General features: G+C 30.4%; 2 protein-coding genes across 16 annotated transcripts in view; one reads left to right on the forward strand and one right to left on the reverse strand.

Moving 5' to 3' along the window:
• mmd (mind-meld) overlaps nucleotides 1-10,924 on the forward strand; it is a 158,270-nt gene extending 147,346 nt beyond the window's left edge. For 3 of the 9 annotated variants that reach the window (XM_065344020.1, XM_065344022.1, XM_065344025.1), the window contains 6 exons: nucleotides 592-753; nucleotides 1,103-1,213; nucleotides 1,307-1,458; nucleotides 1,771-1,948; nucleotides 2,094-2,264; nucleotides 5,292-5,854. In XM_065344020.1, the coding sequence (XP_065200092.1) occupies nucleotides 592-753; nucleotides 1,103-1,213; nucleotides 1,307-1,458; nucleotides 1,771-1,948; nucleotides 2,094-2,264; nucleotides 5,292-5,598 (1,081 nt within the window). In that variant the 3' untranslated portion in view covers nucleotides 5,599-5,854. Of the gene's footprint in view, nucleotides 1-591; nucleotides 754-1,102; nucleotides 1,214-1,306; nucleotides 1,459-1,770; nucleotides 1,949-2,093; nucleotides 2,265-5,291; nucleotides 7,032-7,564 lie in introns of those variants that run through there. The other 6 variants (XM_065344029.1, XM_065344024.1, XM_065344026.1 and 3 more) reach the window with 6 other exon arrangements.
• A 297-nt stretch (nucleotides 10,925-11,221) lies between these two features.
• On the reverse strand, nucleotides 11,222-27,165 carry LOC135831500 (solute carrier family 2, facilitated glucose transporter member 3-like). 7 transcript variants are annotated; one of them, XM_065344031.1, is made up of 16 exons: nucleotides 26,989-27,165; nucleotides 26,782-26,873; nucleotides 26,248-26,315; nucleotides 25,118-25,218; nucleotides 22,859-25,011; nucleotides 18,788-18,926; nucleotides 15,571-15,675; nucleotides 13,753-13,913; nucleotides 13,526-13,650; nucleotides 13,265-13,405; nucleotides 13,060-13,197; nucleotides 12,711-12,901; nucleotides 12,391-12,603; nucleotides 11,924-12,026; nucleotides 11,668-11,836; nucleotides 11,222-11,547 (listed from the first exon to the last, which is right to left on the reverse strand). In XM_065344031.1, exons 6-16 carry the CDS (start codon nucleotides 18,869-18,871, stop codon nucleotides 11,466-11,468), a joined length of 1,512 nt encoding a protein of 503 aa, XP_065200103.1. In that variant the 5' UTR covers nucleotides 18,872-18,926; nucleotides 22,859-25,011; nucleotides 25,118-25,218; nucleotides 26,248-26,315; nucleotides 26,782-26,873; nucleotides 26,989-27,165; the 3' UTR covers nucleotides 11,222-11,465. The 7 variants fall into 7 exon arrangements, with proteins under 7 accessions (XP_065200103.1, XP_065200105.1, XP_065200108.1 ...); XM_065344033.1 differs by lacking the exon at nucleotides 26,248-26,315 and having other exon boundaries at nucleotides 24,936-25,011; XM_065344036.1 differs by lacking the exon at nucleotides 26,248-26,315 and having other exon boundaries at nucleotides 13,753-13,904.
• Nucleotides 27,166-27,270: the final 105 nt, after the last annotated feature.

A 27,270-nucleotide genomic window follows, 5' to 3' on the forward strand; every position in this document is an offset into this window, starting at 1 on the left:
GTTTTCGTAAAAAAAAAAATAATAAAGGAGGGATGAAAATTGTTATAAAGATATTCCTCTAAAAGACAGATCGTCGTGCTGGTATTTTTTTCATTACAAATAGGTGCCGATTAAATTGATATCTGGATAATCTTTGGGCCTATTTACTGGAAAAAAATAAGCACCAACGTATTCCTAATGATACGACGAATTTGCTTGAAATTCGCTGAGTAGGTAATTTGGTTGGTTGTGGTAACAATTTTCTATACAATTTTTTTCTCGGTGAAAATTTACATAGGTAATTTTAAATCTTTATTCGACGTTTTTTTCAAAGTCTTTTTTTATACTACTACGCTTGAATTGAAAATTTTTTAAATGACTATATGTTTTTTCGATTGCTTGATTTTTTTTATATTAGGTAATATAAAACTGCTGACGCTCTCTGATTCAACATATTGCATTTACGCAAAAAACGATTTTTTGATATTTTTCTTTGACTGTTTTTTTCTCTTGTTTTTTTTTACTCTTTTATTATTTTCAATAGCTTTTTTTTTTAATTTCGAAAAAAATATACGAAATATGTAATACGTATTTGATGACTTTTTTCTGTAGAAAAACTACTATGCCTAAAATAAAATACGATTCGCCTTACGATAGTAAGAAGAAGAAAAAGAAATCGGAATCTTTGCCGGGGGCGGAAGAAGACGAAGAAATTGTAGTCGAAATACCAGGAGGAGATAAAATACCTACTTATCCTGGAACGCCTTCTTGCAGGTTATTATTTCTTATTATCTTTGTTTTTATTTTATAATTATTTTTGCAACGTTTATAATTCAACGTAATCGGGTGCACTCTGTTGGAGCAAGTTTAGCTTTGTTACTTTAATTGCTTTACTCGTTAACCGTCGCGAAAGCATTTTATCTTCGTGACGACTTAAAAGTTTGTTTCGTAAATTATGAAAAATAGTTTGACGTTTTTGTAGCGTTAAAAGGTGAAAAAAGGGCGTCGGAATTACCAAACATACCCGATACTCGCGTTTTAAAAGCTGCTAATTATTGCGAATGTCGGAGCCTTTGAGTAAATTAACTTAACCGTTTAAAAAACTTTCGCTTTCGTATTTTAGCCAAAGACCTGGAAGTAGTACCAGCAGCGATAGTCAGCATAGAGTCTTTTACCGTCCATCGAGCCAGCAAGGTTCTACCTCTGCTCCATCTGCGATGACGTCGTTGAATCAGTACGTATACCTAGTGGAATTGTTGATTTATAGCACAAATAAATTAGAATTTTATATAATTTGTACGCTGGACTGAATGTTTTTCTTATATAGATACGATTTAAAACCGTCCTATTCTAGGGAATTCAATGTGCAAAATTTTAGAAAATCTGATAGCAGAAGCTGTCTTGATGAACAGATACCACACCACCATCATCATCATCACCATCATCATCCACAACACCACCATCATCATCATCAATCAGGTATACTTGAAAACAAATAATAAAACAATTGTCATTATATACAGAGTGACAGATTACACTTCTACAGGGTGTTGAGAAAGCCATTAACCAATGTAAAAATTTGATTCAATTTAAAAAAAAAAAAAAAATTTCTATTAGGTTATAGGTACCTACTAAAATTATTCGCAAATCAATCGAAAAATTGTTCAATTCAACTAATTTAGGATTTCTGCGATTTCAAAAAGTTGACAAAATCTTATTTTAAATTTAAACTTTTGTTCCGTACTTACCAATTTACCCTTATGAAATATTTAACGTATGATTATTTAACAGAAGAAGACGAAGAAGATGATGACGAATCCGGACCAATTCGTATACGTAATTTAGAAGATCTAATTCGACAATTAGAACACCATTCTATTAAACATTCAAACCCCATTGTTGGTGTTGAAGATTTAAGATATTCAGAGACTGAAGCTGATCGCCAGTATAGAGTTGAAATACCATCCGGGTAGGTCAAAAAGTTTTGTGCATTGTATTACTCGCCTACTTACCTATTACAAATAAAATTTAAAGTTTATTACTTTGCTTTATCATCTGATCTGTTTTTTTCTTTTTTACTGAAAAAATATAACCCGGATTGTTTTTGTTCTTAGAAACGAAGAATTAAGATTCGTTTTCGGTAGGTTTAGACATCCTAGTCGGACACAAACCCCTTCCTACCATAGTATGCCCGATGAAGAAAGACGTTTTCCTTCTTCAGCGGACCATACGAACAGGGGCCAGCATGTAGTGGATATTCACGTCGATATTCACGATAATGAAAGGTAACTTGGTTTAATTTTCACCTCGCATAACATTTTGTTAATCCATGAAGCTTTATAATTTCGTGTTTCGTTTAACCCCTTCCCCCTCCCCAAATAACGTTGCGGTAATTTTAAAAAAATATTATAAATTTTCCATTTTTGATGCTCGAAAAGTTAAATACCCACGGTTTAAATTCCCTTTATAATATAATCATTCTTGACGGAAATGCTCGCTTTATATATTTAATTATTATTTTTCTTACGTAACGCTAATTAGCTTGGACAAAATGCTTTTTAGATGGCAGATCAAACGAGTTGTTTGAATAATACTGTAGAAATTATTTTTGCCTTGTATGAAAATGTGCTATTTTTGTAAAATGGTCGTCATGTGCGTGACGCATGCAATGAATCACAAATGCTGAACATAAAATGAGTAGCGAATTAGATAGGTATCAAGTACCACAAACATTGACCATTGTGGTACATGATGCAAAAGTTTATTGAAATGAATGAAAAGTATCATAAATTTTTATTGAGAGTTGGTTTCTCCTAATCAACCATATTAAAATGAGAATAGGTAATGAGTTCTTGGAGAAAAAAAGGCACGAAACTGGAGTAGGTACTTGAAAAGTGTTTTAGACGAACCTTTATCGATGTAAAATCAAAATATCCACATCTCCTCGTTGTATCCATTCCTCCACTGAAACAAATATTCCTCTTTCGTAGATCCTATAAAGAACTGTCTGTCTTGATGGCATCGAATAGGACATCTTTTGGGCTGTGTCGAGTTTCCCCAAAATTATTATTTTCAATCGGTGAACCCTCATCACTCTTCAAATTCTATCAGATCAAGCAAAATTTCAATAAAAAGTAATGAGCTAAGTTCCAAAAATTTTAAACATTCGCTAAATTTTTTTAAAAAAATGAAAATTTCCTATTTGTGAGCCAATACATTATTTTTGAATGTTTAATGTAAGCAGAAGTTTTAATCTCGTGCTTCTGTTTCAACTTCTACTTGAATGCTTCCATTTTTACGGCGAACAGAGAGTATGCAATTTATTTTAAACCAGTGTACCGAGTGTACCGAAATAACATTTTCACGGCGAATTGAGTACCTATGCAACTTATTAGGTAGGAACTTGTACATACCTAAGCATTTCAATTATTCAAGTGTAGTTACTTCAAGAACTGGAAATAATACAAATGCAGACGTCTGAAGGGAGCACAAAAAACGCTGGAAAATGTGATCCAAAGTGAATGTAAAATTATGTTTGACATTGAAATAATTATGATCATATTTTGAAAAAAACATTTGAAAATAAAAGAAAAACTTGACAAAATTTTTTTAAAAAGACGTTAATTTGAAAACATTTTTGCAGAAGGGAAATAACGATGTAAAAAAAAACAAAAATTAAAACAATAAAACAGTTTTTAAAAAGAAAAAGAAAAAAAACATGAAAAATTTGAACAAAATTTTGGAAAACAAAGTAAAAAATTTCAGAATTCAAGTAGGAAAAAAACAACTAAAGAAATCAAAATGGCATTTTAGTGAAATAAGAACCACTTTCCTAATACAAGAAGACCTGAAATTTTTCCTGCAATGGCATTGAATAACATGAAAAGTAAATTTGAAACAATTGAAAAAGAAAATAAAAATACTATAAAAAGATTTAAAACTGAAATGATTCATGAGAAATGAAAAAAATTGAGTGATGAATTTTCTTTAAAAAATGGAAAAAATAACTTTGTTTGATCATAGAAATATTATATAAGGTTTAAAAATAATGAAAGACTGGAAAATAATTTGATAAGAAATATGAGAAATGGTATAAAAATTGAGGAAAATATTTATTATTGCGTGAGTAATTTACATAAGGAAACTCGAATAAGTTAAAGTAAATGAACATGAAAACTTGAAAATATTTACTTTTCAAAAATGCATTTAAAACTATAAAATTGGTCAAAAAGTTTTTAAAAGATCAAATTAAAAAAAATAAAAAATGTCTAAATATGATAAAATTGTTACAAATATCTTATCAAGATGACGAAAAATATTAAAAACGCTGAAATAGGTAGGTATTGAGAAAAATTAGAAAAAAATGTGAAAGACTCGAAAGAAATTTCAAAAGTGATACTTCTTATGCTTTGAAAAAACGAAAAATCATTACCAAAAAGTGTTATACAATAATTATTCATTTAAATGATTCAATATTTTGTAGAAATATGCATCGAAAAATGAAGCAATTTTCCTCACATGAAAAACGTTTAAAAAATTAAAAATATTGACATGTGAGCAGATACTGAAAAAAATTGTTAGTTGGAAAAATGCTGAAATAATGTCTATTTTATTATTTACTCATTTTAATTTTAAAAACAATTCTTGTGTAAAAAAAATTTAGATTATTTTGTCTCGCCTCAACTAGCCCTCTCTTTCTTATCTCACCCTTCTAGTTCCAATCTTTTACTTGAACTTATGGATAATCGATTCACAAAATTAACATTTAAGAAGATAATGTTTGAGTTTCATCAGAATTTAGCGTCATTTTTATTGCCAAAAGATGAAATAAAACAGCTCATAAAAAGCCAAGTGACTGCAGTTTTTGGACGTTTCTCATACCTAGGCTGTTTTTTTTTCCTTAAAACCTGAAGGAAGTTGTTGATCTAAAATTTTTAACTCGCATAATGTTTGATGTAGGCACCTATAGTATTCAATGACTCGATCTGCCATCTAAATAATTGCGATAAGATATTTTCGAGAATTGATTTACTAGATTAACTTTTAAAAATTCCCCCTAAGCAAAGAATAGTTCAAAATGTAGCTTGGTAGGGAATTTGATTCAAATTAGCTTGAGCTAGCCTACCCAAAAAAAAATAATCCCTGAAAATAATTTTCGTAACCTTATTCAAATTTCATAACTCTAATTCACGCACAATTTGAAGCACATTATCTACTTGTTTTTTTTTGCAAAAATAAACAAAACAAAAACCAAAAAAAAAATGGTTAAAAATTGAAATAAAAAACCTAATATATTGTATGGCTTATCGCAGTAGTAGTAACGGATTTATCGATCATCATCGGCCATTAGGCCGTTCGGCGAGCGAAGATCTGATGCCAATAATTCAAACTCCTCGCAGTTCAAGGCACGGATCTCCTGCACCACCGCCGCTTTTTTACAATGAACAAGAAAGACCAAGTTTCTCAGCGGATTCTGAATTTCGCAGAATATCCTCTACGTCCTTACATCGCAATGTTTCCGTCGAAGAATGCTCGTCTCGTGATACAATAGAATCTTCCGGTAACGAGAACTCTGCATTGCTAAGAACGTCTACAAAATATCCTGAATACAAACATTGAAAATGAAAGACAAATTTTATACTTTTGTTTTTTAATACGTATAATTAGTTCCTGATTTTTAGTTTTAAAAAAAAATGCAAAAAATTAAAAAAAATTACATAAATTTTTATTTTTGTCGTTTGAAAATCATAACGTACTCGTATTTTGAATAAAAATTGAAAGATCTCAAATTATGTTGTTCGTATATCGTCGTAATAATATTACGCCATTATCATTATGTATAGCGTTATTTGTTTTTATCATTATTTTTATTATTACGTAATATTCGTGTGTATATGAAAAAAATCGATCGTATTTAATTATAAAAATCGGTAATTTCGCGTTACGGTTTTTTTCTTTCTTTTTTTTGATACTCGCTCAAATTTTGTAGAATATTTAATGTTTTTAACATCAAACTTTTTGTTTTATTGACTGAAACATTGTTATACGCTGAGTGTTTTTTTCTTTCGTAGTAGGGCCTAATACATTATATTAATTTTTTTTAAATTACTCGTAAGTACCTATATAAATAATATTTATATCACAGAAATGGGCATAGATCGATAACGATGCAAAAAACGTTCTTGAATTGAAGGTTAGATATTTACAATTCTGAAAATGATTCGTCAAAACACCAAGGTACCTTAACTATCCTAACATGCACTGTCATTCGAGTCTAAAAAGTTATACCAACACCTATACCTATATAATTAAGAGCCTTTTCTGTCGCAAAATTGTATTATTCAAAATCACAAATGAAAACTGAACAAAAATATGTTTACTTTAATTGTGAACACTTTTAAAAATTCATCTATTCGTATGAGAAAAAAATATTAAAGAAATTCTTCAGCTAGTTGAATTTATTCTTTTAAAACTTTGAAATCTTCATCGTGCCTAACGTACTACATTCAACCGCTGAGCATGAATTATTATTATATTTCCGTCATATTCGCCATTAGATGAGCTTGGTATGAGCCTTTTTATTCTTTTTTTTTTTTTTAATAGCTAAAATTCATTTTAAAATCATATTCTTTTGCTTCTTGAATTTCAGAAAAAGTTTTACAAAAAGCAAGACAACAAATTTTAGAATATTTTCTTCATTTTACTCTCTTATGCTAAATTTATGCGCTTGTAGAAAATTTCGCTTAAAATTGTTCGTTTCTTTTGATTTTTATGCGAAAGTATAATATATTTTTGAAATTTCAAGTTGCTTGCGATCAAAAATTTCAAGTTACGAAATTATAAAGCTCTTAATTCATAATAACGCCTTTCTTGACATAGGTACCTATTAATTACTTTTTTTATTATATCGAAATCATTATTTCAGATTTAAAATATTAAACCGTCTTTTACAAGATATAGAAAAAAAAGACTTGAAAAACGAACAGAACGCCATTTTTAACGGTTCTTCCCCAGATTCTGCCCATTTCTGCGATAATTCAGCAAGGTGAATTTATATTTTGAATTGTTACATTCGTGAGTACTTATTATTGCGGTTGGGCATTAGAGTGTATGTCGAAAGTAGGGAGTTATTTGAAGAGAAAACAAATAAAGATTTGACAATACTTATTCGATTACGAGAAAAAAAAATTGATAAATCGATGACCTGTTGCCAGAAAGCAGAAGGGCTTTCGTTTCCTTTTGACTTTATGATTACAAAATATATAAAGTAATTTCTATTTTCAAGTCAATTTGTAGCCCAGTTCATTCCGTTTTCTACTTTTTTTAAAATTACAAATTTTTATGTTTCCTTTTGAAGTGAATAAGTTGTTGGAAATATCATCTCAACACAAATTATTTCGAAAAAGTTCAATTTTCCATCAGTTTTGATAAAAATTATCTGGCTACAGGTCTTTTTTTGTATTATGAATTTTTTAAATCGTCTCTCAGGTTACAAAACCTAAAATTTTGAAAGTATGATAATGAATTGGATTAAAATTTTTCTTGAATGATTGTACAATGTATTTGTAATTCTTGCATTTTTCAGGTATTAAAGTAACACCATTTCTCAATATACAATTACGAAGATCTTTTTCAGTAATTTTTAAGGAAGAAACTTGTCTAAAATGAACTTTAAATATTTATGTTTGATGATCATTTACACTACAGTATCATAGACATTATCCCTACTTACGTATTACCAAAATAATTTCAAATGAAATTTCATACCATAGGTAATTTTAATAATTGGCCAGTAGGTATTCGTAAAAGTGAAGCGACGAGTAGGTCTAGGTATGAAAAGATGAATTTCAAACCTACTCATCGTACAAAGATCATTTTTACTTTTTTTTGAAAAACTTTAATGCATAATTTTTTTGAAAAATTAAAACCACAAGTATGTACCTACATAAATACCCATCTCTTCGTAAATCGACTGATTTCAAACGCTGAGGAGATTCACGCAAAAACAAATTGTATTCTCATGATACGTGATCGAGTTGAAAAATACTTAATATTAAAGCATCATTATCGTGATTGTAATTCAAATTTTATACTTTGTACATACCTTTTATATTATTCGTGTGTTTGTGTGTGTATAACGTACCTACTTATTGTATTGAAAATAACGTAAAATATCAAAAAAATGAAAATTTTTTAAAGCGCTCAATGTATAAATTTTTATACTGTAATTCTTCACAGTGTTTCCAATCACTATAACTTAAGAATGTAACGATTAAGATACACAGCAGCTTTAAACACTTTTTTTTTGGTAATGAGCTTATATTTTCAATGAGAAAAATATGTAAAAAAACGTTCAAAAATTAAAAAAAATATATATACAGTAAATTATGCAGTTTTAGTACAGGGGCCATTTAACAATGTAATTCTTTAGTCAATTTTGCAATTAGATATCTGATAATTTTTTACATTTTCTTGTTTGTTTTTTATGTAAAAAATTTTTTAAAGTAGGTTTTAACTGTTTACAAAGTGAAACAGCAGTTTACATGTTTAGCACGTGACATTTTGAATTAGTTCTCCAATTATTTTCGTTTTTCGTGAAATATTTATTTGAAATAGACGCGAATAAGTGACTACATTTACAGAGCATTCGCAGGACATTTTATTATAATTAAAAAAAACATTGCAGAAAATGATGAATTTCTTTTAAATTTTTAGAACTTTCTCCTGTTTTACCTAGTTGTTATCTAAGTATTAATTATAGTAATTATTGGAAAAAGTGATGGAAATTTGAGATCTTCAAATGCAACCAATTCGGCAAGTAATTAAACTTTGATTGCATACTCATTCACTAGAAGGAAGCAACTGTATCTCACGTTAGTTATTACCGTAATATAGGTACGTAATTATTGCGTCGATATTGATCAAAACCTTTTGGAAATCATTTTGCTCCAATACTTCTGCATTTTCGAAGAAAAAAAAACAACAAAAAACATACTCACACATTTAAAAACATTTTTAAAACGGTGTTCTTTATTTATTAATTTTTAAAATTAATGGGATTTTAAAAAAAGTTGAAAAGAATATACATACATAACAAAAATATTTCTACAAGAATGAGATATTTGCTAAATAACAAATGTCCTGCTGATGCAAAACGCTGTTCCATAAATCCGGCAAATGTTTTGTTTCAAATTAATAAATAAACTCACATCGCACCTTTTTTTTTTTTTTTGATTCTATTAACCGACGTATTACATTTTCCAAATAATTCGCTCCAAGTAAACCGTGGCGTAGACTATACAAATTTAGTACCTACTTATTCGAAAGCTTTTTTTAAAACTAAGTGTTCATTATTCTGGGAATATAAGTATAAGACGAAGAAAAAAAAATGCGATAGTATTCGACACATTTTCTTACTTTTTTGCACAAAAATTGATACGCATCGACACACACGTATGAGTTAATGCAACCAATTTTGTGATTTCAATTTTAATGTTCATGTTTTCGAGACTGCCTATTAAGATCGTTTTTTAAAAGACTTACCTATTTTATTTTCTTATAAATACCTAGTTTTCTTTCTAAAATGCATATGCCTATGTGCATTTTACATAATATACTTACTTACCCCTTTTGAAAAAAACTATGAAAAAAATATTTATGTAAATGTTTCTCTATAATATGTTGTTTAGCCAAATGAAAGTTCGTGACGTGTTTTCGTGTTATTTTTTTTTTTTACATATCGGAAGTTACTTACTGGTTAAGTTTGATGTTATTTTATGCAATATTTTTCGATAAAAGAACTTTCTTGCTCGTTATAGCAGAGATTTTTTCCCAAGTTCATCGTATGTGAGTTTCGTTTTACTAGTTTTATATACTTACCTACTAATTAATGATACATTTCATCGAAACCAATCTTTCTTAATTGGTGTTCAGATTTTCTCGATGAAATTACAAACACATAAGCAAAGATGATAATATTTGGAGTATATTTGTAAAAAGACATATCCGTCCTATTGCTTTTTATTTAGGTAGGTACTTGATTTAGCTACCTTCGTGTCTTTAATAAAATATTACTCCGTCCTGTGTATTCTTTCCATCTCATAAGTTGAAATTGTTTATTGGTTGGATGTTCAATTCTTTGCCTAAATTTAACCCTTGATGAATTTTTTTCTTCGCATCTGATACATATCTTGTGAAGGATCATTCCTCCTGATGAGAGATGAGGATGAAGCTAATTCTTCTGTTCGCAAATACTAAAACAAAAATTATGGTTAAATTGAATAAGAAAACGATGGTTAATAATAAATCGACGCATTTTTCTTGATATTTTCCACTTTGGCTTGACATATTTTTTAACACTTTAAGCCATAATAAGAAGAAAATGCTTCAAAAATTCTTTCATAGTCCTCGAGCATTACTTCTTGTCGAGTTGTAATTTTATCGGAAAAATTCGAACAAACCAAAGTACATAATATAAAATCAACAACGTACCTACCTATTCCTTTATAATTTCGTGTCGTGAATTAAACGACGACAAAATTACTAATAAAAGGTATCTGCCTACTTAACGAGTAGGTTCGAAGAATAAAGTCTACAAAGATTCTTTTCGTTACACGTGTAAAAATATAGCTTTTCTAATTGAAAAAAAAAAAGGTTATTAGTAGTTTTTATTGTTGTAAGTTACCAAATGGATGTATGTATGTTGACTTGCGTAATCTTCCGCCTATTTCTTTTTTAATTTTGTTGACGACAGTTGAATATTGTGTTAGTGATAACATTTTATATTATAGATAAGTTCTAGGAATAATGTTATTTATTGTAATTGAAGTATTTACGAAATTACAGTAAATTTATTTGTCAATAAATGAACTTTTTTTCTAATTATAATGGTGTTTTTGTTTTTATATATTATAAAACCAAAATGTAATAAATGCTTTATTTTGTTTCTGCGACTATTTTTTTTTCTTTGTTAATTTCAAGATTGGAACGCTAATCAAATCGTTGACAAAGAAACGTCTTCTTTTTAACATGGAGGAATATGGTACTAATTTTTCTTCACCGGAATGAATCTCGAAATAACTGTTTTCATTTTCTAAAACCTCATGATGCGTTTTGAAACTGAAGAGGTAGTTGAACGAGGAGCAGAGCTCTCTAAAATTGATACCAAAACCGGAAAAACCAAATTACCAAATTGTATTAATTTTCGAATCGTATGAAATTGCAACAAATAATAGCTGTGAGATATTACACAAAATAAAATCTTGTATTTGGTCTAGGTAATTAAAACATGAAAATCTCACAAAACAAAAATTCACACACAAACACACAGTTCACTGGACGAGTAAATGCATTATAACAATTCAGTACACCAGTGAAAAAATAATGAAAATGTCACAAACATAAAAATCAATATGATTTCTATAGACAGCCATAATGAAAATTAGAGATTCGTAATCGTATTATCTAGAAATATAAATGCACAATAATTAAGGCTCTTCAGTCATACTTTCATGTTCCGCTAATTCATTGGTAGACATCGATATATCTTTGGTTTCAGGTAGATAAACGCTGTAAACGAATAAACACGATAATTTCTACATTTTTTCAATACACGAGGTTGTTAAGTACTTAATTAAAATTTTTATTAACCTAGTACAGATATTTCATCGAATCAAGTGCTCTACTTACGTAATGAAAGTCATCAACAAAAGTGTAGAAGCGGCGAAAAGCAGAAATATCGACTCATTTAACCAATTGTGTAGCGTCGTGTAACCCACACCGATTAAGAAATTTCCGCCCCAATTGGCAACACTTCCCAAAGCCATAACCACAGGTCGTGGTCCAATATCCACCAATTCTGTAAATTTAAAACAATCGCGATACAGATCAAATTCTTCTCAGTGAGTATTTCAAAGAGATACGCAGTATGAAAGGTTTCATTTACCTGCACCAATGAAATATGGGATCGGTCCTAATCCCAAGTCATAACAAAAAACGAAAAGCAGAACAATTCCTACTGACAAATATGGAATCCATGAAGCTAAATCCTATAACAAAACATAAAAAAACAAAATAATTAATTAAAACTTTGGAATTTTATTTTACTTATCTAGCTAGCTCATTTATTATAACGTTTTATAGGAATGGAAAAACATGGAAATGCATAAATAAATACTCAAGGAAAAAATGAGGCAAATAAAACATTCACGTTTCATTTATCGTAATAATTGATGCGAGAGTGAATTTTATAATATTCTTGATACGTATGTTACTTTTTATTCAATCTTCGCATGATGAATATTGCATAGGTAGGTATTTCGATACGAGACTTGAGAGGCATAATTTTCAATTTAAACCTGTATCAATTTAAGTAGATCTAACCTTATTTCTATAAAAAGTGGAAAAAATTACCATATATTTCGACGAAAAAGTCAGCAAAATTAAAGTCAACGAAGTCAAAGCACAACTAAATATCAGCAACGGTCTTCTACCAAATGAATTAACCAATAACAAGCTACAAGCTGTAATACAAAAGTTGATGACACCCGTTCCAATATTTGCATATTGAATGGAATCTTTGCTTAAACCGGCTGCTTCGAAAATGTTGGAAGAAAAATAAAAAATCTGCAAATTAAAAAAATGATTTATGACATGTCACGATTCGTTGAACCAAGGAAACCGGTCAATGACCTGTTGTTTCAAGATCTGATTTTTTCACAAAAATTATTTACCGCATTGATTCCAGAAAACTGTTGTCCAGCTTGTAGAGCAATCACAAGACATAATGGTATACGTAATCGAGGAGTACTTAAAACACGAATTAAATTCCAATTTTCGTGAGTAGCACGCCTAGGAGAAGTTGCATTACTAAATATTTCCCAACGAACAATATTTTCGGGTAAATCTCTTAATCTAGATAGTTCTGGAATGAAAAAAATGATTAATTAATTAGTAAAAACTCCAAGGTTTTAATAAAATGTCGGAAAAATTGTTTTTTTTTTTAAATTCAAAATTTGCATCTTTTAAAAGCTCATAAAAATTATCAGATACTTTTGTGCGATAAAAATGTAAACAGCTTACCTTTCAGTGCTTCGTCTTCCAATTTACGAACTTGATATAAATATTTTGGACTTTCTGGCAACCATGGAAGCGACGCAAAAACAAAAATTGTCATCAAAACATACCCGCTTATCAAAAATGGCCACAATTCTTCGGTACCTGCGGGAAAATAGTGCTAATTACTACAAAGTTTATTTTTTTTCATAGTTAACTCGATTATACGAACCTAATAACCAATCTAAGCCCATAACTTGAGATACCAATATACCAAAAGTTAATCCCACTGGGAATAGTACGCCCATCAGTCCGGTATACTTCGGTGGGCTTAATTCAGTTAGATACATAGGAACGACGGTTGTCATTAGGCCTGTATAACAAACAACCATTCCATTTCGATTAAAATGTCAAGTTATTTCGGTACTGTAGGTACGTAGAATATTGGCAAAAATAGATGTCAAGATTCTCTTATCGTTTGTTTCACACTTACCGGCGACAAATCCGACCATAATACGACAAACGAAAAACATTTCAATAGAAGGAACATATTTTGAACAAAAGAATAAAATACCAGATAAAACATTTAATACATTTCCTGAGATCAGTGTTCCCTTCCTGAAACAGATTTTTTTTCAAATGTAATCGTAAAAAAAAATAATATTCTTCGTAAATATACCTATTTTGTTGGTAAGCTATTACAAACGGAAAAGCTTTTACCTCCCCAATCTATCAGCAAACCAAGCGCCAGTCAGGCCACCAATAACGCCGCCAATCAGGAATACTGATACGATTAATGACCACATCACGTGGAACTTTGCGTGTGATAAATGGATTCCTCGCTCTTGTATTAGAGTCTCGTTGCACCATTCCTGTAACAACTAAAATTAGTGGCATAGAAAAATTGCACGTGGTAAGCGGGTATTATTATAAGTAGGTACCTATTGTATACTTGGTATTTTCAGCTGTCCAGCCATGCGGTAAAGATACATATTTTGGTAACAAAAAATATAAATTAAGTTTTTCATTCGTTATGTTTTGAGAATCTCTAATTGATAAAATACTCGTTACTGCGATCAATCTATGAGCATGAATGTAGCTTCAGGATTGACTCGTCATGAAAAAAAGTCGACTAAAATAACTGATATTTTTCCTTTATTTAGAAAGGAACCTCTCGATCATTTAATCATTCATTTTCCTAATTTTTTTACTCAGAGCATTGGGCAGCTCCCAAAAAAATTTCAATTGCCCATAACATCTACCTAATCAAATAAAAGTGCTTAAGTAAATAAAAAATTACTTCATTACAATAGGTATTTTGACAATTTTTAGAAATTTTCAGAGGGGGGCATCGGGTGGCTCCTAGAGACATCATTCATCGAATGATGAAAACTATTCCTAGTATCTCTCCTATCTTTCCTCTATTTTTTTTACAGTTGTACGTATATGAGTTGAATACCGCCCGAATGATTAAATATTTACTCAGATGACTGTTTGAATCCATATAGGTATGTATTTGCTTTTTCAACACGTATTTATCATGGATGAATACCACAATAGACAGGAAGTTGAAAGCAGATGAAGTTTTTTGTACAAAAAAGGTAATACCTAATTCTCAAGTTGTGGCTCAGCTAAAGAAATGATGACAAACAGCTGTATCAATTACGAGAAAAATGCACAGTTTCATTCCCTCAAAATTTTGGTAGATACCTGTCATATGGTCCAGTTACCTACCTAACCGACCAAATCGTTGCTAGGAATAAAAAGTAAACACTTGGAATTGGAAAAAAAAGTGTTTCATTTTACGTTTCTAATACAGGCAAAGCACAATGAAATACCCATTTTTCATTTCTTTAAAAAAAAAAATATTTTTGATTCAAAAATATCTTGAAAATATCTTCTTGAAACAAAATTCAAAATCATGTTGCAGAACTTTAAAAAAATTAATACTGCAACATTTTTACAAATTATCATTTTACGCAATGTAGAATTACAATTGATTAGATTAAATCTTCGTTTTTTTAGAATGCAAGTAACCCATTTTTTTTTTTTTTTTTTTTGTATCCGTCCTTGAATGCATAGATAGAGTTCTGTTGTTACTGATATGGATATTATTTTATCGACGATAAATGAATGAAAAAATAATCTCAGTTCCTGCTTTCAGTTCATGTATTAATTCTTTTTATTTTTTTGTTCAAAAAATACAACTACTTCGAGACTCTCAGTTTTAATCTAAGTTTTAACTTTCCATGTTTGATTTCACTTTCAAAAATGCCTAATTGTCATGTTTAACAAAAATATATAGGTTCAGATGGGGAGAATGTTTCCCTCTACATCAAAATTTTCCCTGTTGAAGGAAAAAAAGGATCGATTTTCATTTTCCATCTCATGAATGAGTGGATTTGTAAGTAGGTACAATTCGAAATTTACCTACACTACACCTACCTAGTTACCTTCGTACTCTGATTCACATTTGGACAGTGTCTGACTAATTTATGCTTTCTTATAAGTAGTGAAAGAATACAAGAAATTACTTACTTTGGCTGGAGTGTTCAGTACACCCAAACAGTATCCAGCAGGAACTGCGAATCCGAATGTTGACACAGCTGCACCTAAGACAAGCAAAGGAGTCCATCTATCCCCCTAAAAAAAAAGTGTTGAATTAATTAATAAAACATTAAACTAATTGAATAAACAAAATATTCATTTTAAACGCTTTTACTAGCTAAGCCATAGATTCGTTTTTGAGCTGAGATCAATTAGAGTTTAAAAATTTGCCAAGCACTAAGCAGTAATCACTTCGGTACCAAACGTAGAAATAACATTGAATTTTTGTAAATTTCTAAAAATCAATAGGTAAGTATTACTCCTACTTGTCCGAATATTTTTGAAAGAACGTAGTGGTAGGCAATCCGTTCTATGTACAAAAATTCTAAGCCCTTCACAACATTTTTTGTGAAATTATTCGCATTTGAATTTACTCTAGTATTTGAAAATCATGCAGGATATTTTCTCCAAATCAGTGTTCTAGGATATTGATGTCAGATGTTCGCTTTCTTTGAATTCTTGACACACAGAAAACCCACCTTATTTGGGGTTCAAAATGTTTAGAGGAAAAGTATTTCTCTTTATCTGTTTGAAAAGTCTCAAATCTCACAAAAATACTTACACCAAGATTACTTAATTAATGAAGAAGGTAACGTAGAAATTGTAATTGATCGATGGTTTAGCTTTTGAAGCTACATATGTGACTGTCACGAGAAAACCAACCTAGTGTCCAAAACGTAAATTTTACAGGAAGGGCATTTGAAGTTTTGAGTCTATGTATCAGGCGATCTAAAATTTGTAGGTCCGTGAAACTTGCACCACTTTTGGCCCCCATGAGTGCCAACATAACCCGATATTTTTTTTTTCAGAATCATCACATTCAAAGTTGCCAAGTCCAATAATCGAAATTATCTAAAATCGATTTTTTTGAATTTTTTGCCAAAAATGTTGCAAAAACTACCCGAGTATGAATTATTAATGAAGAATAAGTTATTATTATTAAATTTATCACGTTTCTTAACAAATTTGTTCAAGGTGAAAAGAGTTGATTTTTCCAGAGTGAACCTCATTAAAATGTCAAAAAAACGGCCTAAATCCTACAAATGTGAGCCGATATCCACAAAAATTTGCATGTTGACTCCCCCAGACATACATTTCGATTTTTTTTGTTGTTGCTCAATTTTTTGACCTTAAATTTAGGGTCAAAAGAATCGTTCGCGAACGTTTTTAGCACCGCATGCAGATTCAGCACCCTGAGTACTACCAATATCCACCATAAAAAAATATCGATTTTTTGGACACTAAGTTGGTTTTCTCGTGACAGATCACATATTATACACATATTGTATTATTGCAGAAATTTATGACTGAAAAACATTCCATTGAAACAACACTGCAGACACATTATTCGTTCATTTTTTTCAAATTCTGGTTTATCAAAACCCTATTCATTGCAATCGAGAATGGTCAAGAATATAATTTTCTTCCTAAGGTAAGTTGTATATAGTATTTCAATTTCAGTTCAACATGTTTTATTGTTTATTGATTTTTATCCTTACTCTATATTATTTGTTTCTCTGAGTAGGTAAGTGACAGAATTCATCCATTTAAGCATAGTGATGGAAAATTTAAATCTTTTTAGTTCCACTTCTAGTTCAAATTCAAATTCTATTTTTTAGGCCCAGTTTCGGTTCCAGTTTTAGTGTTTCCATCATTAAAATGACAAAAAATTAATTTAAAAAAAACTTAAATACCTATGTAGGTATTTTATTAATGAAAATTTCAATTTTTTAAACTCAAACTCTAAGAACATATTCACGATTTCTCCAAATAGGCGAATAAAACATTCCTCGATACCTTCTTTCATTCAATGAACACATTCCGTGAAAAAATAACAATGCACACAATTCAACTTCTATCTGTGCATAGATTGAGGAATGCACGGTGTACCTATCAACAATATCAGAGTTTCCATGAATAGAACACATACGTAAGCTACATACTTCAATGCGTAAAAAATGATAACAATAATTGAAAAAAAAACTCCATTTTACAAACCTAACGTACCAGTAAGTAGGTAGGTAGGTACCTACAGGGTGGCCAGAAATATCGGGTACCCCTAAAAAAGTTTTCTAACTAAATACTCTCGTCTGTTGGTCACAGTGAATGATAATAATGATAACACATGATTGGTTGTTGGACTGGAGAGATGACATTCCACCAATCATATGCATCTATTTCACGTTGCCAACCTATATTTTTAATGAAAAACTTTCTTAGGGGTACCCGATATTTCTGGCCACCCTGTAGTTAATAAAAAATAATCTATAGGTACGCAACGATAATAAAATTCAGTAGTCTACCTAACCTACTAGTGCTCTATAAGCTACCTATTTAAAAATATTCTGCACCCTGCGTGAAATATTCTTAACATTGTTCTTATCTCGCAAAAAAAATAAAAATAAAAAAATGTCAACTATAACAATCGATCAGAATAATAAAAATTCGAAGAATAAATTCCTTTCAATTTTACAATACAACATGCGAGCGACAAGTCAATGACGACAAAAGATGGAGTTATTTTCCATCTGCTTCGACCGATCGCCGAATTGGATAATATTTAATTGACACAGCTTGCAAATATTCTCACAATTATGCTGAGTGCTGTTCGCGCATAAATTCTAATTTTATAATCACGATTATAAATTGCCATAAGTGTTTAGCGTTGTTGTTTTAATTGATTTAACAGATACGCAGCAATGTGAGAAATCTATAAAAATGAATGTTTTCGAACTGAAACGAATCATGGAATTGGTAAAATTATAATTTTCGAAGATACATTACAAATCCTCCCCATTATATGTAGATACATCTAATGTAGGTGTACGGTGTAGGTGCCTATCACCCATAGCCGAGCAGAAGATCCAATATTTATGTTGATAAGAAAGAAATCCATCAAAGGACATATTTTATAACATAGACAATTTGTCATAACTGCAACGAAGTAATTACTCGTAATTGTCTCGAGTATAATATGGATATTTAGCTGCTGAACAAGGCTATCGTTTAGTTAGGTACGCGTAGATTCGTGCAGTATCTACTCTACCAATCATTTGTCTTAAATTGAGTGTAAATATCGATAGATATTTTTGAAAATGCTCTTCAAAATGTAGCTATATTTATGATACTATATGAATAACTCACTTACCCGATATGGTTTTGATAATCTTGATGTTATAGAAGTTGTCGAGTGGATAGGTAAACTATTTATATTTTCTCTCTCCGGATCCATTTTTTCTCTTTAATAGTTACATAAGAAAAGTATTTTGTGGTAACCTTTTTATATTCTGCAATACATAATACCAAAAATATGATGAGTAAATTATGAATTCAGATATTGATATATATTCATTAAATCAAACTTGCGAGGATAGATCATGATCAGTTAGTAAACAACAACTATAGATTAGATATAAAATCAGCTCACTAATGAGACGTCAAGTCAAAATTTTGCAATTATGTAGGTAAATGTTTTACTCGTCAAACACAGTATTTTCTAGAAGGCAGTTATCGAAGAATATTTAACTACTCGTATCCAGGGATGGAAGAACGAACAGGAACGAAGAACAAAAGAACAAAAGAACAACCAATTTTTGAAAGAACGAACGAACGAAAGAACGAACGCCTGGAAAAATCCCAGTGAAGAACATTGAGAACAAAGAACAGAAATTTTTATTCGTCTTTGAAAAACAGAAGAACAAGAACCGTTCTTCTGATTTTTTATCTTGTTCCTGTTCTTCTTTTTTTCACTCTGTTTTCAGTGTTTTTTCCTTTTTTTTATCCATTTTTCGAACATTTTGGGATATTTTGGGTCAAAATTTGAGAAAAAAGTGCCACAATTTGGCATATATGCAAAAAAAATTTGAAAATTACGAGAACAAGAACACTGGGAACGGAGAGCCAAAAAATCAAAGAACGAGAGAACGAACGAACGAAAGAACGAACAAAGTTTCCAAGTTTTGAGAAAGAACGAAAGAAAGAACATATTGTGAAAATTCATTTCAGGAACAAAAGAACGAAGAACGAAGAACAAAATTCCTTGTTCTTCCATCCCTGCTCGTATCTAATAATGAATTCAGACTAGACTAGGTTTGATTTCTCATCCTCTCGTTTCAAGTTTTTAGGATGGGTCAAACAGGTCAGAAAAATACATTTTTCAAAAATGTGTCTCAGATTGAAATAAGTACAGTGAAGCACGCTCAAGGTTCCAACACTTGAAAAAAATATTATTTATAAAAACGTTTAAAAAGTTGAATTTTCCAAAAATAAAATAAAATTCTTCAAAGGTTACTCGATAAAAAATATTTTTTGGCTTTTGTAATACAGCAAGGATTCTACAAGAAAGATGAATGTAAACGTAAAGTACAAAAAAAAAAAAAAACATTTTAATTTTACTTTAGGCCTTGTTTAGGAAGTATTTTTTAGAGTAAAAATGAAAAATTCAACAACAATCGATTGTTCTTAATAGTTTCAATTTTTTCATCACAAGAAGTCGGTTTTTGAGAAAAATCTAGACAACAACGACTACTACGAAAAATTGAAGAGGAATAAAACTGCCGATCATAAAATTTTCCATCAACAAGTGCAATTCATTTTTTCCATAAAGCTTTGTTTTTGAAATATTTGAGAAAAAAACAGAAAAATCCAACTCTAAGCTATGGGTTGTGATTACTCTCCAGCGAAAAATGGTTGGGTCTAATCAAATTTGATCAGATTCGGCAATAAAAGGATCTAATTTGACCTAACCCCATTAACCATTTCAACTGGATCCAATCAGATCTTACTAAATCAAAGTTTTGATCGAATTAGATTTGCTCATACCTGATCAGGTATAATACAGGACACCTGATTGGATCTGCCCAAATCTGAACAGAAACGATCAGAATTGAATGATCAGATCAGATCAGACATCAAATGTCGACATTCCCCAGATTCAATCAGATCTATGTAGTCAGATCAGAGTTTTGATTAGATACATTATATCTGCTCAAGTCTGATTAGATCCAATTAGGTATTTCCAGCTGGGTCTGGATTTATTAATAACAAAAAAGCAATCTCTAGAAAAAACCAAGAGCACTACAAAAAAGATACCCAAGGAAAAACAAAATTTTCTACCAGTGAATTGTCCTAGATTTGCTCTAGAAAGCTTTGTTTTGGAAATATGTACTTCGAGTGAAATTAAAGAAATTCGACTTCAATTTTATTGCATACTTATAGAAAGATTTTCATTTTGTTAGTTACAAAAATCGATTTTTTTAAAAATAACTCAAGGTTTTATGAAAAAAATGGAGAGATACAAAATTGTAGAGCGTACAATTTCTCATTTAGCAAAGTGCATTCAATTTTTTCCGCATGGGACTTAATTTCTGAGATATTCCGAACGTAAAATTATAAAACTCAACTATACTGGACGATCTACTCTGAACCATCACACTATTTTTATGATCGAGTTGATATTTGTAATAAAATATTTAAAGGCTAAGAACCGCAATAAAAAGTAAGTTTGGGTAGTATTTTTGCAAAAGTAGCGGGAAATCAACTTAAACCATAAAGAACGTGACCATAATGTACTTTGAATTTCAACTTACCCTTTAATACAAGGTGTGTACCTAGTAAAAGTTACATTTTTTTACTTTGCTTTATTTTGAAAAAAAAAAATATGTCAAAATGTAAAATCAAGTCGATGAGCCATAAGTAAATGATTTCAAAATGGGAATTTTATTCAGAAATAAAGCTGATTTGACCTCGTGGTAACCATTTTATCATATATATATTTTTTTTTAATACAATACCTACAGCATCACGCAAAAATCTGAAAACCTACTTAGAAATTTGAATCGTAATTTCAAAACATAGTTTTCGAATCATCGAGGGACTGAACTCGTCTATTATCTTTTATCGTAGGTATAACTGACTCATAAAATACCACACTCGTTCGAATACAATAAGAGCGAAAGGTAAGTTACCTATACTACATTATGAACTCGAAGTAATTAATGAACTCCACATGTACATGTTCATATTATAAATGATGTTTACAGCAGTTATATTTGTACGCATCAATTGGCAACACAGCACAGCCATAATTCTATAATATCACGTTTACTGTCGAATTTTTTTAAACGTTTTTTGTCATACGGGGAAAAAACTCAAAAAAATAGCACAGGCGTTGTAAATCGTTTTATCAGAGTATATCGAGTATCGACATCAGTGATTAATATCATTACACAATTGGTCCAAAATAAAATAGATTACAAAATATCATTAGGTAAATTGTGGTATCGATTTTTTTTTTATAATGACTATACTTAAGTATGAAATGAAGTAACCAAAAAAATTATCAAAAATAGAAAAAATTTTCAAACAGATAAGCACAAAAATGCCAAGTTTGTTTTAAAAAGTTCAAAAAAAAATTTAATTTCTATTTCTATTTATAAAATAAATTACGTAATTAACATTTAGAAATTACATGTTCAATTAGGTAATAAATTTTTTCAATTTAATAAATATCAAATGCACGTAGAAAGTGGTACATAGATAGGTAGGTATGTTTCTTAAAATTTGAAAACGAAGTACATATTAAAACATAGCAATTTGATAAAATTTCAATGAAATGTTGAAATAAAACAATAGTAAAAATGGTTGAATAATTTTGACTAGCAAATTGGAAAAATTTTCCAAATAATTTCAAAAATCATCATTTTTTTAAAAAGAGTAGGTAATATTTTAAAAATGCTAATTAGATTGGAAAAAAGGTGTCGATTTAATCTAAATGGTAAGAAACCATACATAGACATAGCTAATTCAATCGTAAAAACTAAAACAAAAAAGAGCAAGAACCTGAATGAGTTGAATTTTTGCCAAAAGAAAAAAAAATTTGAGTCAAAATGCCCAAATTACATTTACCGAGCAATGAATTTTCCAGAGTACTTTTCAAATGGTCGAAATACTGGAGGGAAATGCGCAGGACAATAAATTTCGGATAGGTATATGTGAAATGCCATATACATGGAGTACAATTTCAAAAACATACGTGTGTTTACATGGTTACCAATTTCAAATAGCTTCTCTACTGAAACTAAAAAACCCACCCTTAACAATTTCATACAGCCCCATAAAAAAATAAGTACACGAATACCTAGATCTATGTACATATAATCGAATAAAGTATAGGCTTAGGCAAGACATAAACGTAATAAAGGGCAAAATGAACATATACCTTGAAAATTTCAGTATTTTTTGTCGACAGTTTTTTAAAAATTAATAAAATAATCTTGCGTGTCTTCCTCGTGCTTGAATGGTACTTGAATCAAACGAACTAAAGGATTAATCACTGAAACGAGCTCGCAATTACTGCACAGTGCACAGTACGTATTGCCGAACAAAATAACCATAGAACACCGCTGTCGTATTCGCAAAGCACAAGAACTCAAGACGCTATCGCTCTAGAAAAACGAAACGCGTGCGCAGTAGCTGCTCACGTGTTCATTACCAATGAATTAGCACATAAAGCACTACTATGCAAATTTACGATTCCACCGATTTCACTTTCCGCATTATATTAAAACAATAAATTGGTCGTCTCTCGAGATGTGTGTGTATTAGGGCGGGTCAATAAAAAAACGTAGGTCTCGGAATTTTCGGAAATTCACATATGTGGTTCCTTTTGAGTTGAAACCACCCCAAAAAAATTTTTAGCCCCCCGCGGCACCATGGGGCTGAGCCACTTGGCCTCAAAATGGGGACATTTTAGCTAAAAATTCACGTTTCTCAGGTTTAAAGCTCCAAAATCGATTTTTAAAATTTAGCCTTATCACTCAATTTGTAGAGTTTGAGATGCTGAATCTCCCTGTGGAGTTCGTTTTTTTTCTCGGTGGTCGCTTACGTCCGCACAAAGTCCTTGAAAGTACAAAAACTGCTGATTTTAAGGTGTCAGGAAAACGTTTCCGCGAATTTATGCCCAAATGGTGTTTTATAGGGGGACATATCGACATAGTAGGTTGTATATGTAGTCGAGGGGTTAAATTTAGAATCATCATTTTTGATGGTCTATCATTTTTTCATATTTTTGAATTAAGGATTTTCACATTTTTCAAAAAATGTTTTGTGTACTTCCAAGATACATATGTCATTCAAAATTGAATTTAAGTATAAAAAATGAAATGAAAATTGTTTTGAAAACATGAAAAAAGTAGGTAGAAGCAATCTGATGAAATTTTCAAATTGATGAAGTCCTAAAATGTTGTACAAAAGTTGAATCATGTGCCCTATCAGCGATCTGAGGGCATATTGATGATTCTAAATTTAACCCCAAGGTTACTTTGAAAATTATAAAAATTTTCATTCTATTGAAAAAATGCAAAAAAATCTGTGGAAAAAATTAGGTAAGAAGAAAGCAAAAACAACCCCACAGTAATCCATGGAGATCGACAGTTTTTTAGCCACTGCTTCCTCATTTTAGGGTTCCAAAAATCTTGATCAGCATCATAAAAGAAGAAGTATTGTCAAAAAATTAGTACATCTACAGTAGAGTCTGTCAAATCTCAAAAAGCGAAATTCTTCACCTTTTTCACTTGAAAGCAATCATTTTTTAAAACCCCTTCCTCTCCCTTCACTTCCTACAGAAATATATTTGTTTCTGTTTTTATAGACTTCAACATCAATGTTCCAAAATCAAAAACTGTGGGTAAGTAACATGAATGCAACTTCAGTACTTTGATCCCTGATGTACTAACTGATAAGACTTGCTACTAATTTTGAATATTTCAATAGCTTACTGTTCAAATGCTTTCAAAAGATATTGAAACGTTATACTCTTTATAGGCACCTACATAGTTACCTACTATGTACCTACGAGTACAATAAAAAAATTAATATTTACTTTAAGCATTCTTTTCCCATGAAATGCAAAGGAAATAAGCTCAGTGAACACTGATTAGATAAATACAGTACGAAGGAAACAAATATTGTAGATAGTAAATTCAGGTGTCTCATTTTTTTTATGCAGTTAGGTAGGTACTCATTAATCATAAATAAACTATCAAAGTATAAAACTGAAAAATGTATACAAAATTATAAAACATTTACTCGTTATTTCTTTGTACAAAATCTGAACAACAAATTGGCACAGTAGACAATTACAACCTAATCTTGAGTTTTTTTTCCTCAACATAAATGTAGTTGAGATATTCTACACTCGTATTACTCAGCAAGCAATACGTTTAACAACCATCATATTAGTAATGATACAGATCTCCACAAACCCTGGAATAAAGCTGCATAAGAAGAAAACCCACCAGAAGAAAACGCAATCCCATGTATCAATTAGCCAATACGACAGCAGTACGCAAGCAAACGAATGAGCTGCAACAGCTGAACAACTAATTAAGGAAAACATAACGAAAAATTATTTATGAAGCATGTTAGAAAACGCAACTCTTTGAAATATCAACAAAAAATACAAGAAAAAAAGGGATACAAATCGATGCCGCTAAAGGCATAAACATTGAAAATCCAAACAAAAAACCGAATATTTCAACCCCGAGGAAAGCTAAGCCCAATGATAATCCGATCACTAATCTGAAACAAGTTCATTAGACAGTATATAGAAATCTTGCAAAATTATATACTCGTAACTGATGCAATTGAATCTTACAAGAACGAAAATTGCAAACAATTGAAGGTGAAATAAAATGTGAACAAATGAGGTGCGAAAAAACTGAATCAAAAAAGTGAAGAAAACCAACGTGATTGTTTTGAAATTATACCGCACCTCGGGAGTAATAAGGTGACATCTCAAAAAAGTGAAATTTTACAGGAGAGTGATTTTCTTTTTTTTAAAAAACTTGATTCATTATTTTTATCAACTTATAATTAATTGTGAGGAATGAATAGCACCCCATTTTAAAGATCTGGTATCCTACTTTCATTTAGTATAAGAACACCTTGAAAAATAAAATCTTGAGGAGGAAATATTTCAATGTTTGGAAAACATTTTGAGTTAGAACCTTTCATTAAAGTTGATGTGGAGGCGAAAGGAAGCGTCCAAAAAAATTTCCAGTTGTAGAGAATTAAATTTCCAACCGACATAATGTCGTTAGTTTTTTTCTAGAGTGCTTAGTTTTTGAGTTTTTCTCAAAAAACTAAAATTTCATGATATGTGCAAATTCATTTTTCTGAAAAGTGATCAATTTAAAAAATTTTTTCCATTTGGTACAAACCAATAAAAAATGCACTCCTTGTGACTATTTCTAACTGACAAACATTCAAAACAATCAAAACTGTTTGTTAACACTTTGTATGTACGAAATTTGCTCAAAAAAGGTAGAGTTTTTTGAGATGTCACCTTATAACTTCAAACAACTTGCAATGTTTTTGGAATTTTGAGTTAGGCCATTTGGGTTTTTTACATGATCTGGATAATGTACCCAACTCAAAGTGTTATTTTTGGTTGAGGGGGGTCATACAAGCCCCAAAAATGCAAAAACATCAAAATCAATTTTTTTTGAGATGTCACCTTATTACTCCCGAGGTGCGATACGTAGTTGAAAATGTGATGTTTTTTTTCAACAAATTTAATAACGAACTACCCTCATGAAACGAACTTACTCTCTATCTTTGCCTAAATATTCTTCAGTATCATAACTGTAAGGTAGGCATGCCTTAACATTTGTATCCTAAAAATAGAATATTCACTCGAGACATTAAAATCAACAATAAAGAAAACACCATACCTAATATTCATTCATCAAAGGTTGTCAAAATCAAAACAAACACAATTATCTAGCACCTAACACTTCTTTAAAAAATGTGCAATAATTTGTTTCAAATAAGGTTGCAAAAAACACTGAAATCATATTCAGCAATTTAATCAAAGAAATACATTTCTTTGGTAATGAACCTTTGATTGCATGTAGTTTTTTAGTTATTTAGTTTTGTTTATTGCTATAGTTTGCTTTCGTCGCTGTACTCCCCTAGTTCATCCATAGAGGAGTGTGTTTCTTTCAATCTTATTCGAAACAAACTATCCAATGAACAAAAACTTTACGAAGCAACTCCTTAATTACTTAATCTTTCGAAGTGAAAAGAGTACGTGAAATTTATGATATTAGAATCATTGATAAATAATAAACAAACGCTTACTCGACAATTCAATGCCATAATCAACATGACGAAATGTCCGATCATGGTTATAAATCGAGCAGGAATTAACCCTGTTTTATCCATTTCAATTCCTAAACAATGTCACAATAAGGATTTCAAACCGAAAATTAGGTAAGCTAATCATAACCCAGTTTCAAGTAAGAACATAGTTGAGATAGAATAATGATAGAATGGATGAGTACTTACTCTGCAGAAGGGAATGGTGTATGTAACTGCAGTGGATGAATTAACTAACGAATATTCAACTAATTGACTAAATAACTATCAACTTTCAGTATTACATTTTTAAACAAATAATTTTGAGAAAATTACAAAATTAAAATAACTCCAAACTTATCACCATACCAACAAAAATTCAATACAAAACAAACACCTTATCACAAAGATCCTATTTTTAACGTTTTTGGAGGATTACTATTGTAATGTGGAGCTGGCAGTACCATCATACCTCATTCTGCTCAAGGTCCA

This window comes from Planococcus citri, chromosome 1 (genome assembly GCF_950023065.1).
Source record: "Planococcus citri chromosome 1, ihPlaCitr1.1, whole genome shotgun sequence".
NCBI lineage: Eukaryota > Metazoa > Arthropoda > Insecta > Hemiptera > Pseudococcidae > Planococcus > Planococcus citri.

Bases quoted from the DNA above. Each gene is read 5' to 3' on its own strand.
- LOC135831500 (XM_065344034.1), bottom strand. From the start codon at position 18,871: ATGGATCCGGAGAGAGAAAATATAAATAGTTTACCTATCCACTCGACA. The intron at 13,651-13,752 runs GTAAAAGCTTTT...AATCTGTTTCAG, and splicing joins TTTGCTGATAGATTGGGGAG to GAAGGGAACACTGATCTCAG. The intron at 11,837-11,923 runs GTAAATGAAACC...TTAAATTTACAG, and splicing joins CCCATATTTCATTGGTGCAG to AATTGGTGGATATTGGACCA.